This window comes from Amia ocellicauda, chromosome 5, assembly GCF_036373705.1.
Source record: "Amia ocellicauda isolate fAmiCal2 chromosome 5, fAmiCal2.hap1, whole genome shotgun sequence".
Classification (NCBI taxonomy): Eukaryota; Metazoa; Chordata; class Actinopteri; order Amiiformes; family Amiidae; genus Amia; species Amia ocellicauda.
The window spans coordinates 2,500,187-2,516,902 of NC_089854.1; the positions used below are offsets into that span (position 1 = coordinate 2,500,187).

A 16,716-nucleotide genomic window follows, 5' to 3' on the forward strand; every position below is an offset into this window, starting at 1 on the left:
GAGGAATTAATTGAAAAGCCTGTTGATTCGGTGCCTTGAAAAAGTAAATTGCACTAAAATCTAACCAATATGAATAATGAGGAACAAATTATATATTGTTAATCCCCGCTCTTTCCTTTCTTTATTCAGGAAAGACTCAAAAGCCTTTCTCAAGAGTGACATAAGTTAATACATTGACTTGCTTAAATAGTTGCAATTATTCTCGCCTGTGTATCAGTTAGATACAAGAACAATGAATTTTACAATCACACAATTACAGACAATCAAGAGGCTCAGAGAAAAAAATCATTAATTTATACCTTAAGGGCACGTACACTGGCCATTAGAAAAATGACTTTTTGATGGTGGGGAAGTGATTCTCCAGCTAAGTTTAACACAAATATACACACAGACCGAAGAGTATGTTAGGGTGCCCATAGATAGTATTAAAGATCTGCTTGATGCCCTTGATCAGGTGACCTGCTGCCGTCTGACGGGATCCTCATCCAGGGCAACGATCTGAAGATCGACGAGAGCTCACTGACGGGGGAGTCGGATCATGTCAAGAAGTCACTGGACAAGGACCCCATGCTGCTGTCTGGTGAGATTGCCTGTTTTTAATTTTTTTTATAACCTGACATTTTTATTGCTTACTAGTTGTTAGTAGTAGTAGTAGTAGTAGTAGTATTAGTAGTAGTAGTAGTAGTAGTAGTTTTATTGACTGGCGTGGTCCATATCGGTTCTTTCCTGAGGGTTGTTCTCTGGCTCACAGGTACCCATGTGATGGAGGGGTCTGGCCGCATGGTGGTCACGGCAGTGGGACTGAACTCTCAAACTGGAATAATCTTCACCCTGCTGGGAGCAGGGGGTGATGAGGAGGAGAAGAAGGCCAAGAAAGGTAAGCGGAGAGGTGCGAGCGAACCTGTTTATGCCGGGTCTGTCTGACCTGTCTGTCTCTTTTACCTGACTGTCTTTCCAGCTTTATTTCAACGTGTCTGGAGAATGTGCATACCATAAAATTGACATAAATAGAACTAAATGTATTTAAGCTGGAGTCTTAAAAGGCTGATGTCAAAGCGATTTTCACCCTCGCCCGCTAAACGGTTACACACGGAGGCTTGGCGTTTTGCGCATCTTCCCAGAAGAACTTTGCTTTGTTGTTGAAATGAAATCGGATCCTCTGTCATTAAACGGCCTCCTTCTGTCGGGTGAATGATGTTGCGGCCTCTCGCCAGACCAGAACATTTTAAATGGGGTGCCCAGATGGGTCCAGTTGGTATTTTGGGGGTGACACAGCGTTGATGACACTGGGTATCTACACTACATGTGATGCAGAGTTTGTCAGCACTGCCGCTTATTCAGCCACTTGACAGTTAAGTGAGTCCGTCCCTTAAAGCAGTTCATAAGCAGTTAAACCAAATGGGCTGGACCCGTATGTGGAGCCAGAGGATGCTGGTTTGTGAGAGCATTGGCTTGGGGTTTGGCGTCCTGTCTGCTAGAAGATGGGAGAGATTTCAAGATGATGCTTTAGCAGATCCTCCGCAAAGTCTCACAAATGGGTTGAATGGCCAACAACCTTGATTAATTGATGCATAAGATCGATTAGTTGCCAAGAAAAAACAATGAAGAAAAACAAACACTTGTGGCCATCCTTACATTGGAAAGCATCTCTGCAAAACCACGGGAGATGCAGAGTAAAGCAACACCTTACTGTGTCAGGAATATGAGGAATTGGGCATCAGTTTTACATGCAATTTAAAACATCACTTGACTTCCACGTCTGAAGGATTAAGAGATTCATCCTAGAGTTCTCATCATAGCCAGATGCATCAGATTAGTTTCTCTACTATAAGTTTCGATCTTTGGAACAAAAACCCTCTGTGACAAACTGGCTATTTTCCCTGTAAAATATATATTATTTTTAATGGTTTTGTCCTTCCAATAATATGTATTCGCAATTTATCAGAGCTGGCAAAACCTGAACTGCTTCAAACTGGGAGTCTTAATTCCACCCCCCATCAGACCAAACTAATATTTTAAACCAGTTTATTGGTTTCTCCTTTTCTTTTCCCATTAAATTTCGCCCCCAATCCCTGGCGTGACGCCCGCTCCCTCTCTCCTCCCTCAGTGTTTGTTTGCATCGAGCGCCGGTGTGACATGAATCAAGGGTGACTGAAAGTTAATTGAAAGCTGTGGGGGTGAAAGACTTTTCTGTAGTCGTGGGGAATGAACGTCTCCCTCTGCCCCGTCCCTTTGTCTTCTCTGGACTGTGCAGCGATCTTGACTAGCTTGGCTGGAGGGGAAAGTCTGAGGCTCATCACAAGTTCTAGCTTGAGGAATCCATTTTGTAGAGTCCATGTGCCCGTGCCTTCCCCTGCTCAACTATAAAGGACTAGCAGTCTCCCAAGGATGCAGTCACACGAAATAAATAAAAATTAACAATAACAATGAGTGGCTCTGTTTTAGACTTTCCATTTGTGCCATCTTCGCTCTGATTCTTTCTTTCTTTCCTTTCTTTTTCCTATTTTGTTGATGTTCAACAGTTTACACTTTTTTTTCTTTTAGCATTCATTCCAGCTCCAATGACTATAAGTGTCACTTCTGCAGGGAAAGACCGAGTCAAGCAGCAGGGTGGGGGCCCGGTTCTGTATATAGCCATAGCGTCTGATCAGTCTCCTTCGTAGCAGAATACCTTCAAACGGACGATATTTTTAGGATCTCTCTATTGATGGGGGAAGGCAGCTACTTCTCTTTTCATGTTGCAATAACTTCATAAAGTACTGCTGTGGTAGGAGGCTGCAGTTTATCGGATCAGAGCATCGATACAGATTTAAATCTTTCCAGATGCACAGCCTCCTGTGAAGGTCTCCTTTACACAGATGTTCGCAGTGAACCAAATTGGAAAAACAAACAAAAGAAACGGTCTCAAGTCGTTGTTTCTGCACCTCCTTTTTTGTCTAGTAGTTTCATATTCAAGAGTTTGAATTGTCACATCGGGCGACGAGGTCTTTCTCTGACGGGAGATGTCACTTACTAGCTGGTATTTCATGCTCACCTGTGATTCTTATCGTCGTCGTTGTTTTTTGTGTTTTGTTGAGTTTATTTTTTTTATTTATGATTATACTTTTCTTTTTTTGGAAGTCATGTGATCAGTGCTCCACCCTCTTTCTCTGTTTGAACAGGTAAAAAACAAGGAGCCCCTGAAAATCGCAACAAAGGTAACCCTCTCTCCCCCTTCCCTCGCCATTCAGCTGCTGTTTCGGAGGCCCATCTCAGTGTCACTCTCTCATGCCTTCCTTTCGTTCTTTTTTTCTTCACATTTGTTGCTTTTCTGCAAAACCTTGGGAGGAATTCACCTGGCTTTCCTGTAAACGGGTGCAACTCTCATCTGTCTGCAGAAGGTGGTTTACTCACAGAGGGCGGTCATTAATCCTCGTTAATTGCCATTTTAATCTTTGTCCCGGTTCTGGGACAAAGCTTCTATGGTTTCATGTTCTTTATTAACTGATTAATGGACGGCACACGGTGACATACAGACGAGATGCCAGGGTTGTTGTGCTGTATCTGTAATCATGGATATTATGTTATAATAATCAGTTAAGTTTGAAAATTATTATGCTTACAACTATGTAAAGATCCTTTCAAGAAAGATCCTTAGCACTCGAGAGACAGGGAGAGAGGATAGTGCTGCTGCAACGTGTGCCAGCAGGTGTGTCAAGTGTTTGACCCCTCACTGTGTTTACCCGGCACAGATCTGTCCTCAGCTTGCTGGCTGCGACCCCCCCCCACAGCAGCTGTGAGCACTGGAGATGGAAATAGACCTTCATGATCCAACTGCTCCATAACCTCCTTATAAATAACCCTATTCACAGGGAAGTGTCGTGCAGCAGGAGCCACTTCTCGCAAGAGTACAAGTTGCAAGTGACTCTTGTACGGCAGATTGTCTGAGCTCCTCAATTCTGTGCTTATTGATTTTACTAAACACACTGTGTCCCCAGTAACGTGTGCTTCCACTGCTGGTCTGACTTGTTATATTGTCTCTGAAAAACTAAAACTGAATATTCGAAAGAAAGACACTCCTTCCCGTGTGTGTGTGCAGGGGAGGAGTTAACAATGCACATGATTGGGTTTTATTACAGAAGTTTTTGTGAGGATTTCAGCATTCTCCAGAGTATTTGTTTATTATATTTTAAGGTGGGTTTCAGTCTACCAAATTCTTCCTAAATGTTCCCTCTCGGACTGCTTTTGCAACACTCGGGAAAGGCAGAGCCTCGAATGACGCGAGGCGAGACGGGGTAATGAGAGTTGCACCCTTGCAGTGTGGTGGGCTTTGACTGGTTCGTTTCTCTCACTGTGTTGCCTCCTTTCAGGGTGTGCTCAGTCAGGACCTCATGCTGTCTTTGCTTTTCCGTCTCTTGTTTGACGCTCTCGCGCTGTTCTACCTTCTGGACTTCAGTCTCTCTCAGCTTGTGCTTCTTTTTTTTGTCGTTCAGCCTGTGACACACACACTCGCCCTTCTCTCCGTTCTTCTGCGTCCGTCTGTCCGTGCGTCCCTCAGTCCGTCAGTCCGTCCGTGTGTCGCTTGTCTGTCAGTCTCGTCCTCTTGATGCGGTTCTGTGTTGTGGCCGGCGGGCTTGGTGCCGAGGCCAGAGACACTGTTCTACGGTGCTATGGGGAAGGGGTTCTTGCTGAGACTTCCATTCATTCCTTCATGGTGTTTTGATGAATTCAGTACAAGTAAAGGCAAATTAAAAGAGTAGCAAAATAACTAAATCCAAAAAATTAACTGCATTTACTTGTTCGCTGATGTAAACTAGAAATTCCATCCTAAATTAAAACAAAGTAATAAATAAACCAGTCGATAATGTGCCGATCTGTGCCTTGTGTCAGTGTGAGTAGAAATCCTACGGTGTCCCCAAGGGGCCTTTCAGAAGCATTACTGGAATTGAATACAAATTATTTCCAGAGACGTACTTTAGGATCCCACCTGGATTACAGCTGTTGAATCTGCCCAGTATCTCAGGCCTGTACAAAGAAGATAAAAGTCCTGATAAAACTTACACAAGATATAGCGCACATCTTTCGTGTTGATTCGAAGCCTGGTTTTTGATTTGTTTCCCCCACCTCCCAATAAAACGTGTTTGATCTTTTTATGTGGGATATAAATATAATGCATATGTCAGCGTTCAAAAGGGGCTTTAGACGTCTCCCAGGAGAAACCCTTAGAATAAATTAACGGCTAATGTTGTTTTTTTTTTAAAGAATTATTTATTAAACAGATGGCAGCTTGAGCTTCCTCAAATCTTTTTATGAAGGTAAATCATATTTCAATCAGTATAAGTCAACAATAGGATGCAAATATGTGATGCAGGATGAGTTCCTTCACTCTGGTGAATATATTACACAACCAAATCCTTTATTTTTATTTAGTATATTGTTAAAAGCGATGCAAACGTGTAGCAGCATTTACAACAGACTAGGCTTTTAGGAAAATAGAAGCTAACCCTGTGCATCTCAGCCCAGCAGTATTTTGACCTTATAAAAGCAAATTAATAAATTAAATCAGACAATGAAGAATCGGGGGGTAAGTTGAGATTCCCTGGCCGGAAACTGAAGTGGTCTCTGAAATAGCACAGTGTCTGTCTTCTCTAGTTCTTGAAGAGCCACTGCTCAAAGTCCAAGCTTTGGTGGCCAAGAGGTGGCCAGCTGGTCTGACCTTCTCTGTGCAGATCGGTCCACAGTCCACCTATCCACAGTGGTCACCTGTCCTTTCAGTGAAGCGGAGATCGCTAAAGTTCTCATTTTATTTGTCTGTGTTTCCTTCCCACTCCCACCCCGGTCCTTCTCTCCTCTCTTCTCTCTTCTCTCTTCTCTCTTTTTCCTCTTCACTCTTCCATCTTCCCCTCCAACTTCTGTCCCTGCAACCCCTCTTTGCTACCCTTACCCCACCCCACAGCAAAAACTCAGGATGGGGTAGCCCTGGAGATCCAGCCGCTGAAGAGTGAGGAAGGAGTTGAATGTGAAGAGAAGGAGATTAAGAGAGTCAACGTGACCAAGAAAGAGAAGTCCGTCCTGCAGGGCAAGCTCACCAGGCTGGCCGTGCAGATAGGGAAAGCAGGTATGGTCATCGGGGAGGGTGGAAGTCCTGCAGATGACAGTTTACCTAAATTAGACCCTGCCACTGCTAACTCTCTCACCCTGAAGCACTACAACCATACGTGAAGCATATAAAGAAAATGGTGTGCAATTAAATTCCAATGGAAAAAGATGAGCTTAAAGGCATCCGATTGGACCCCAGTGGCTCCAGCAGATGTGGTTGTCCTCTCGCTCCCGGAGAGATTCCTGTGAACCTCCTCCTTCTGCGCAGGTCTCATCATGTCTGCCGTGACCGTCATCATCCTCATCCTCTACTTTGTCATCGACACCTTTGGGGTGCAGAAGCGGCCCTGGCTGTCAGAGTGCACCCCCATCTACATCCAGTACTTCGTCAAGTTCTTCATCATCGGCGTGACGGTGCTGGTGGTGGCCGTGCCGGAGGGCCTCCCCTTGGCGGTGACCATCTCGCTGGCGTACTCGGTCAAGGTAAATACCCCCAGGGAGAGAGCGCTCCTGATTCTGATGAACACTCAAGTGGTCTATAGCTATCATCTGTCCAGGTATCCCCAGCTCTAATTAGCCCATCATCACCTTAGAGGGTTTGCACTTACTTTTCAACCAATTAGTTTACCCGGAGGGTCACAGGGTATAAATAAAACTCTCAAGGAAAGACATTAATAGTTTCCTTTGTTCGTCAGAGGCTTCGAGCAGCTCTGCATTGACCTGAGTCAGATATTTATTTTGTCCCGGGGTAGCATGTGCTTTAGTGTGTCTTGGCTACATGCTAATTAAGACCTTTTGCTTGATTTAACCCCAGGCCTGTGCTCGTTCAGGTAGAACTTTTCTCCAAAACCTATGGAAAGACTCGCACATCTGCTCCGAAGTAGGAAAGCTTTGTGGTAAAACATTCGAGAGCAGTGGCTCGAGATTCGACGCATACCCAGAGCCCGGTTCTCCTCCGGGGCGGGAAGATAACTGTTCACCGCCTTCGGGGGTTTGGAGAAAGCAACTTGCAGCCGTTGTCTTTTTTTAATGTTCTCTTCCCGCAGTGTTTGAAGAGCGCAGTGGCTAATTGCTTAAGACCTTAAGGCCTGGTATTCTGCCAACAGGAGCGGAAATGTTAAAGCCCTAGACTAGACTCGGATGTGCTCTGCTGATTGGGTTGAATCGGTGAGAGTGTGCTCCGAGGTACGTGCACACAGAGTCCTGCCCTTTTAAACTGAGCAGTCCTGGCGCAGAGAGAGTATTTACCTGACACGACAACGGTGGCACACAAAACCGAGCAGACCCTGACCCAGCGGCCTCCAGGTGGCGTGCCCTCGCGCTTCGTACAAGCCTGACTCGTGAGGCCGATGTCCTAACCACGGGGCTCTGGAGGGTTGTGGTTGAATCCCAGTGCGTGCAAGGGGCGCTTGCTGGAAATGGCAGGGATCCGTAGGTGGCAATGTTTGCTCATTCTCAGGAGCTTTAAATTGCTTTATGATCCTAATGAGTACAATGAGTCAGTGCTTCCAGGCTATGGCAAGGAAGCCGCTGTATTTTAATTTAATTGTTTATTTATATATGCGTTTTACAAAACTTATTTTAAGGAACACCAGCCCTAATGCTACAGAGCCATATAACAAGCAGAAATGCTTTGTTAGTGTCTCCGTTTCCCAACACAAATACCTCCCATAATTCTTTACTGCACGGTTATTCCTCCTGCCCGCCCACACTGTTTGAAACTTTAAAACAACTTCCAGTGAGAATTCTGAATTATTTTCAGATTTTAATTTGAGTAATTTAGCAAACTTTTGAATTAAATTTTACATTAGGTGCAGGCTTTGGGTTGGTGTCGTTTTTACTACTCACTTAACTGGATTTTGTATCGATTTATTTAAATTTTGGGGTTGGGTTCAGGCTGTCAGGGACATGGGATTCAATGGGTTTTAGTGAAAAGTCTCTCCTTTCTGTACTGCAATGCTATATCGTAGTTCTGAATATTATTTAGGTGTTCACAAATGTATCACTGTATTTGTATTCATGGAATACGTGAAAGTTTTAGAGAATTATCAGGAAATGGAATTAACGATTCCATATAGATAGTTATAACATTTAAGGGCTAGTTTTAATTTTGGACTCAAATGAAGGAATTGATGGATTCAACATTTACAGTGGGATTCCATAAAAGGCATAATTTTGCTAAATTGCGTTGGATTGTGACATGCGTGCCAACCTCTCTTCCAGAAAATGATGAAAGACAATAACCTGGTGCGCCACCTGGACGCCTGCGAGACCATGGGCAACGCCACGGCCATCTGCTCCGACAAGACAGGCACGTTGACCATGAACCGCATGACGGTGGTGCAGGCCTACATCGGCGACACGCACTTCCGAAAGGTCCCGGAGCCCGACGCCCTGCGGCCCGAGACGCTGGAGCTCGTCGTCAACGGCATCGCGGTCAACTCAGCCTACACCTCCAAGATCCTGGTGAGTGTTGCACAAACACTTCGGTACTTGCATGCATGTGCACACACAGACCTATGAATTCGAATTCCGTGTGAGGGTCCGACCGCACACGCCATACACGTACTGCACTCACGATCTTAGTCTCCCTCCTCCTCAGCCTCCAGAGAAGGAAGGCGGGCTGCCGCGCCATGTGGGCAACAAGACGGAGTGCTCTCTACTGGGCCTGGTGCTGGACCTGAAGCAGGACTACCAGGCGGTGCGGGACGAGGTGCCCGAGGAGAAGCTCTACAAGGTCTACACATTCAACTCTGTGCGCAAGAGCATGAGCACAGTGTTGAAGAACCCCTCTGGCGTCGGCTACCGCATGTACAGCAAGGGAGCGTCGGAGATAATCCTGCGCAAGTACGTAGACCCCTTTTCTGTGTGTGTGTTCCTGTTCTTCCGATTGTGTCATTTGCATCACGTCATTTGCAACGCCGTACTCAGTGTCCGTTTCTCCGTCTCTCCTCAGGTGCAGCTACATCATGGACGGGACGGGAGAGGCGCGGATCTTCAACCCCAAGGACCGCGACGAGATGGTGAAAAAAGTGATCGAGCCCATGGCCTGCGACGGGCTGCGCACCATCTGCCTGGCCATGCGGGAGTTCCCGGGCGAGGTGGAGCCCCCGTGGGACAACGAGAACGAGATCCTGAACAACCTCACCTGCATCGCTGTGGTCGGCATCGAGGATCCTGTGCGGCCGGAGGTAAGATGTGTTTGGTACCTGGTAACTGCCAGGGGAATGTTGTGCGTTGTGTTCCCGTCAGGTCTGGTGACAGGATTCTCTTGTTGTGCGTTTTAGAAGTGCTATGAAGAAGAAGAAGGGGGAAAAAGTTAAAGCGGCACTTAGCCAGAAGGTGATTTTGTGTTATGTTTCCCAAAGGAAATACAGGCAATTAAAAAAACACCGAGAGAGGAGGCAGAGAAATTTCACTCAAAGTATTTTTCCTTTATTTTTTTTAAATGTCACATTCTCTCCTGACATGCCTCCATAAAAGTCTCTCCAAATGAACAATTGACAAACTGTCAACGAGGCAGGGAAAACGAAGAGACTTTTACTATGCCAGACAGAGTAGAGGCGGCGATGCTCTGATTGCCGGGTAGATATCAAATTAGTGAATGCAAAAACTACCTCAGGGTTATGGTTGACCTTGCTTCATAGCACAACAAAACCGTAAAAGGGAAAAAAAGAAACGTACCTTATTTCAGTTTGCAAACACAGGTTCTTCTCGGTGCTAAGCAGAGAGGGTGTTTGCTAAGGTCTTTTTTTCTGTATCCTTTATGTTTCAGAGAGATAGAGGGAGAGAGAGAGAGAGCGTGCTGTGTGCAAAGCTGTCCTCCCCAGTCTGTCTGCTGTGTGTTGGGAGGTTTCTAATTATCTATAAATAAATGAGCTGATTGGGTTTAATGAGTGGTAGGGAGTGATTCATCGCGGGGCCGAGTGTGGATAATTACAGAGCTCCTCGGCAGGACCCACCGCCACGACCAATGGGTCATGGTGTCTCGCCAGCCTTCGGTTCACTGAGCAAAGGCGGCCGGCAGGATCTCACGCTGGGATCGATGGAAATAACCCAAACAGAGGCCAAGTGAAGGGCAATCCGCATTCACTGGCGGGAAGCGATCGGAAAAGGCAGGCTTATGAGAGGGAACTTACATCCCGCGTAGACGTCGCTCATTTTGGGGCGAGGGTAGCCCCGTACAGGGTTTGTGGGAGGAATCTGTGGGGTTGGTCTTTGTAGGTCGGGATGAAGGGATGGTGGTGTGCGTCTTTGCCAAAAACATAGTCTTGAAAGGGAACTGGTCTTCGGTGTGCCTCGGGAGAGAGTCGGTGGGGAGTGTTGCTTTGTTTAAAATTCATGGCATGCATTTGTGGATGCAATATGCACCTGAAGACTTCAAAGCGTGGCAGGTCTTTAAACTCAGTGGCACGCTGGCAATTCCTCTCCCTGGTTTTGCTCCTCTCAGCAATGTGAACAAACCAGGCTGGGCAGACTCGCCAGTTTCATTTTTGTTTAAAAAGATACATGTCCTGTAATTTTATTTATATCATCATCATCACTGCAGTGTTAAGTTTAGCAGCTATTTTAGATTTTAGTTTTAGTCTTACTTTTCCGAGTAAAATACTTATTAGTCTTAGTCACATTTTAGTAATTTAATCTTTCACTAGTTTAAGTTTTAGTCGACAAACTCCTGTCGTTTTAGTCCATGTATTTATTTATTTTTTTAATTATCATTATGGAACATCTGTCAGATGCATCAACTATGTAAAACATAAACGCATCGATTTGACTGTTAATTTGAAATGTATTTGAAATCAAGTCACAAATTTGCTATTGTGAACTTCATTGCCACTTTTCAAATTACTGTAAGTTGGAGTTCTCTCTTGAAAAGCAGATTCTTTTGTAGAAAGAATAAAGTTACAAGAACAACACCCATCAGCGCAGGTTTGTCAGTATCTGTCATTCTCTTAAACACAAAACAAGTTAAAAGGCTACAGTAAAGCAATAAAGTGCTGCTACAATATCTTTTGTTCATTTTTAGAAATGCACTCTGATGTGTCTTGCTCTGTTGTAAATCTACGCTACTTGAACGCGACCAATGACTAAAGTCTGCGTGTCGCACCCAATGTGAATATGCAGACTGATGCATTCTGGGTAGGGTAGTTTTCTGTAGGAAATCTGCTTACAGGCATGTAGCCGGAGGTATGGTTAAAAAGGGGTGAGATTAAAGAGTTGAAAAGTCTTCAACTGCAGTGGGTAACTGTAGGATTTAATTAAGGGCTGTTTTGGAATTGTTTAGGATATTAACAAGTATTTGATCTAAATCAAAAGAGACAGTAAGTGACCAGGGTTTATTCATGTAGCCATTGAATTGAATATGTACTGTATCTGTTTTTTACAATTTATTAATAGCTCTATTTGGGTTTTATTTATGTAATTTGTAAGTGCTGTATCTGCTATTTATTATAGCGCTAATAGTTTTTAGCGAAGCTGGTTGTATATTGTGGCCTTAATCGGTTAATTGCATAGCTCTCAAATTTTCATCAATGCATGAGATGTCGCATTAAAAAAGTAAAATGCGTGAGATTTTAGCAACAGTTCATTTAGAGTTTGAGGTTGAGCCTCAATGTGTGAGACTTGAGAGCTATGTTGGTTAAGTAGTGATTTGTAACAGAAAACTTGTTGATCACAACTTGTGGTCGGTGACTTATTGTCTGTGATGAATTGTGGGTGATAAAGTTTGTGACAAATTGACGGGATACCAGCTGGCTTAGAATGATCTGCAGTAAATCCTACAGGATTTTTGGGATTCCTGCATATAATTCCTGCAGGACTTTTTTGTAAGGGGATCGACTGCTGCCCACTGACCCAAAGCCCATGAGAATCTATAGATCATATATGACCAACAAGTATTCATCATAGTTGTACTGTGAACAAATTAAATCATAAATTCACATTTGGGTAGTAAACCTCTTGCAAACCATAAAAATACATTATTTTCATTAGAGACCGCTAACCAAACCTAGTTTGAAAGCACAAGAACCAACTTAGAACTAAGTGTCGCTCGGTCGGTGACAAAAAAGTAATTAATTTCTCAATTACGCAAGGTAAAACATAGCTAGCTACAGTAAACTTACCAGTCTTTCCAGTTTTGTCCCAGAGAGCTTGTGACCACAACTCACTAAGTTTCTCTGGCATCGCTGGTTTTGCATAAACAGGCCTACAGTTGTATCAGGGTTGTGTTTAAAATTATCCCACGATACTGTCCGGAGCTGCAGCCATCGCATGCGCAGGCGGGAGGAGCTCGGGTTCGCCGTGCCCGAGCTCAAAAGTGCTGTCGGTTGTTGTGGTGGGTCTAGTCCAGCGCCTTTGCAAAGCATTTAAATGTTGGCCAGTGACAGAATGGCATTGAGGATTTCGCATTTCTGTACAAGGTATGATTATAATGGGACCGTGAACCAGCTCCCTGACTGCCTGTCCATGCTCCTTCGTACTGTCCGCAGTTTTGGTAACATCTTTGCATTAAGTGACCAGGTTTTACAGCCATGAGTGAGTGCTGGTCATGCGCATTGATCCAATGTCAAGTGGGTAGATTATTATTGAGGTTTGTCTGAGGGCTGGTGGAATATTTCTAATAACACTTTACTGTGGACATCTTGGCATGATGGGAGATATTTTTTTTCATGATTTATGAATGTTGACCGACTTCCCTGCCGTCTCTCCAGGTGCCGGAGGCCATCACCAAGTGCCAGAGGGCGGGGATCACAGTGCGCATGGTGACCGGGGACAACATCAACACCGCCCGTGCCATCGCCACCAAGTGTGGCATTCTGCTGCCCGGAGAGGACTTCCTGTGCCTGGAGGGCAAAGAGTTCAACCAGCTCATCCGCAACGACAAGGGAGAGGTGAGGCGCAGAGAGGACAAGTGGCAAAATGGTTTCAAAATGATCGATTACCCAGTCAACTTTAGGTTGTTGTAGTTGTTGTACCTCGTATACCATAATTACAAACAGTGAAAGGCTCGTGGACACTAAGATGCCTTAGTTTGTGCCTGAAGGAGAGGCAGAGAAGGTAATACTTTCTGATTGTCTCTAGGGAAAGAGTCCCGAGATCTAGGGTGGTGGTTGGCAGGGGGTAAAGAAATATGAACTAAGTGACAGAAGTTCACAAAGCAGCCCAGCCTCAACAAAGGCATTCAGAACCTCGCTTGGATGCCAGGGGCCTCCCCTGAATGGCCTTTGTACATCACACAGTGCGCCACTGTGGCCCCGCTCCAACGGGCACGCTTAGGTGTAATGCCCAGCACGCGCAGTGGAAAATCACGCTGCGCGGTGCCAGCAAGCCTACTGGGCACAGGCAGCTCCGAGGACAGCGTATTCCAGCTGGAGCACCACGTCCAGCCTGCTGCATTGGACGGGCTCCAGTTGGGCACATAGCGTAGCTTAGCATGGCAGGGCATCAGCTCTCCCTCACAAAGGTAAAGACAGAGTTACACAGCTGAAACTGGGACGGGAAACATTGCTGACCTCTGCTCTCATCTGTTTTCTCCTTCTGCTCCTCCTTTTGTTTCTGCTGCTACTTCATCTTCTGTTCTTTGACTCCTTCTCCTCCTCCAGGTTGAGCAGGATCGTCTGGATAAAGTGTGGCCGAAGCTACGGGTCCTGGCCCGCTCCTCCCCGACGGACAAACACACGCTGGTCAAAGGTCAGTCTCTCTCTCTCTCTCTCCTGGCATTGGGGCCACGCAGATTTGGGAGGGGTGGGGGAGCTTGGAATTCATGCCATTGAGGGACAAGTTTTCATAAGAATATTAAAAAGAAAGCTACTTAGCTAACTGCTAACATCCTTTTGTGTGAAGATGACATGGGTAGTACAGCTGTGTTTCTTAGTGCATCTCACAGCTTTTTCCCCCTCATCCCTTGTAGTCCAGTTGAGCAGTCTTTTTGTTGCTCTCGTTTTAATTGGTTTTCAGTGCTTTGTCTGATCTGCGACCTGTGACATTCTGCATCGCAGGATTCCCTGCTTTTTCATTTTCTTATCTTCACTTCTTCTCCTTCTCAGAAAATATGTATTCTCCTTTTATCTGCTGCACCTTTTATGTGTGTGTGTTGGATGGCGCAGAGGGCTCACAGCTCTTCAAAGCCCACAGGCTGTGGCTGCGTTTTCATCTTGCAATCAGTCCTCTGAGTGGCCAGGTGGGGCAGGTGACTGAGAGTCGCCCTGTGGAATTGGTGCGCCCCGCGCTGCTTCATCGAGAGACTCTGCTGTCCTGCAGGAACAAGAACATGAGCCTCTGATTAAAAATACTTTTTTTAAATTGTGATCAAACCACAATGCGCACACACACATCAAAGACTCTCGTACTCGGAGGGGACAGAGCGCCCACTCTGTGTCTTTTGCTATTCAGAAGCTTGTCAGTTTCTGCCGTCCTGGACAGGAGCAGAATCCTAAACATCTGGGGGGTGTTTTTCACAGGGATGTGTCAAGTTGTAGTTCATTGTTTCTGTCATGTGTTTTTATGAACGTTTGGGACTTTTTTTCAGGAATCATCGACAGCACGGTGGGCGAGACGCGACAGGTGGTGGCCGTGACCGGAGACGGGACCAACGACGGCCCGGCGCTCAAGAAGGCCGACGTTGGGTTTGCTATGGTAACCAAGCCTGGATCTCCTGAGAAAAGCTCGCTCTTCTATCCTAAAGCATCTCTGTTCCTCCTTACAGCTTTGAATGAATTACAAAAGTAGAGCCTTAGATAGTTTACTATAAGCCAGTGTTTTATTGTCACAAAACACCATTTCTTGATATTTATTTTTAGTGTTGCTTTTAGTTTTTCTTATTGAAACAGATTAATGTCCTTAGCAGCAGGAAAACTGATTAAAAAACACATAGAAACCTCCCTCATGCTCACAATTCACACCCTGGCATGGATTTTACTACAGTACTCGCTTCCATTACATAATTAAGGGGCTTAAAGTCGCACAGTACTGGGGGGAAATGGATTGCAATGGCTCCATGTCGATTTGTCCCGCTTTAGGTCTCAAAGCTAATAAGATAATTTAATCACTCTACGATCACAAGCTGGGCTTTCTCCCCACAGACGCCGGAAGAATTCAGAAAAAGGTGTATAAAATACATACAGTACTAGGACATATAATGCCTGTTACCTCTGTTCAGATCTTGTTGATCTCGGTAGTTTCTACCTTCAGGTTGCAGTGTACTGCGGCAGTGATCTGTGCAGAGATCACCCCAGAATGGCCCTGTAGCAATCAACATTAATAATAATGATTAAATGCGTTCATAAAAGATGCTAAAATAACCCAAATGAATGTAGGTGATCACACTGGCAGTGAATGATGTCAGAGATGCAGCCCTCACTCTCGTTCTCTTTTAGCAACACTAATTGGTTTGCCTGCTGTTCCTGTAAGTGGATTCTGGAGTCGGTGTATTCTGCGAACAGTGAGAAACAAAAGCACACCGGTGTCCAGGCTCGACGCCGACGTGTCCCGAGCGCTGACATGTGAAATGAGAAGCAGGAAACCAGGAGCTGAGAGGCGGGGGGGGGTCTATTAGGCCGTCTCCCACCATATGTATTTCTTGAAAAATATTAATCTGTTCAATCATACTGTATCCAACCCTGCATTTTGCTCCCCTTTGGTCCAGTATACCATCACAGCTGTCTGAGCTCCAATCGATAGCTCTGTGCCATGTAAGGAGCGAATCGTAGCGTACACAGTCATCCTTAGTGTTGTGCCGCAGCGGTTTGTTGTGTCCTTTCAATCCCTGTTTAAAATGTCTTCACTCATCTGTTTTTGATAGGAGGCGGGTAGGGCTGACTTGCCTCCTGGTGTTTCTCTGCCTCTTTCATGCAGAACAATAATTTAATAATAGTACAATAACTGCTTAATCCAGTACAAGTGCACACAAGCAAATACAAGTCCAAGCAAAAGTGGTGGGACCTCATGTCTTGCTCAGGGTGTGGCTAGCAGTTGTGCTGCCAAACCGGCGAGGTCGGTTGGCCTCTCCGCCCGGGCCTGTGCCTCATCTTTTGACGCCCCCCCCACCTTGTGTCTCAGGGAATCGCCGGCACAGACGTGGCGAAGGAAGCGTCTGACATCATCCTGACCGACGACAACTTCACCAGCATCGTGAAGGCTGTGATGTGGGGCCGCAACGTCTATGACAGCATCTCCAAGTTCCTGCAGTTCCAGCTGACCGTCAACGTGGTCGCGGTCATCGTGGCCTTCACCGGTGCCTGCATCACACAGGTACGAGACACTGACACCTTGGGGAAGTTTCCCACAGTATGCTTTGCACCATAAGAGTAAGTAAATTTTGTGTTTTTGAACTTCACTCTTTCCCCAGGACTCCCCCCTCAAAGCCGTTCAGATGTTGTGGGTCAACCTCATCATGGACACCCTGGCTTCCTTGGCCCTGGCCACTGAGCCGCCCACCGAGTCCCTGCTCCTCCGCAGACCGTACGGCCGCAACAAGCCCCTGATCTCCCGCACCATGATGAAGAACATCCTGGGCCACGCCGTTTACCAGCTCGTCATCATCTTCACCCTCCTGTTCGCAGGTGAGAGACCGTACAAACGTCCCGTGCGTCAAGCGCTGGGGTATGAGGGTATCTGTCTAATGGGCCCACGCTGTTAGTG

At 45.8% G+C, this 16,716-nt stretch overlaps 1 protein-coding gene across 5 annotated transcripts in view; it reads left to right on the forward strand.

Moving 5' to 3' along the window:
* The window catches only part of atp2b4 (ATPase plasma membrane Ca2+ transporting 4), a 77,666-nt gene that overhangs the window by 38,642 nt on the left and 22,308 nt on the right, over positions 1-16,716 (forward strand). For 3 of the 5 annotated variants that reach the window (XM_066703203.1, XM_066703202.1, XM_066703206.1), the window contains exons 5-17: positions 455-580; positions 752-877; positions 3,162-3,197; positions 5,936-6,097; positions 6,347-6,561; positions 8,302-8,544; positions 8,681-8,925; positions 9,035-9,269; positions 12,789-12,968; positions 13,680-13,767; positions 14,606-14,712; positions 16,135-16,326; positions 16,424-16,637. In XM_066703203.1, coding sequence (XP_066559300.1) covers positions 455-580; positions 752-877; positions 3,162-3,197; positions 5,936-6,097; positions 6,347-6,561; positions 8,302-8,544; positions 8,681-8,925; positions 9,035-9,269; positions 12,789-12,968; positions 13,680-13,767; positions 14,606-14,712; positions 16,135-16,326; positions 16,424-16,637 — 2,169 coding nt within the window. The remainder of the gene's footprint in view (positions 1-454; positions 581-751; positions 878-3,161; positions 3,198-5,935; positions 6,098-6,346; positions 6,562-8,301; positions 8,545-8,680; positions 8,926-9,034; positions 9,270-12,788; positions 12,969-13,679; positions 13,768-14,605; positions 14,713-16,134; positions 16,327-16,423; positions 16,638-16,716) is intronic. The other 2 variants (XM_066703205.1, XM_066703207.1) reach the window with 1 other exon arrangement.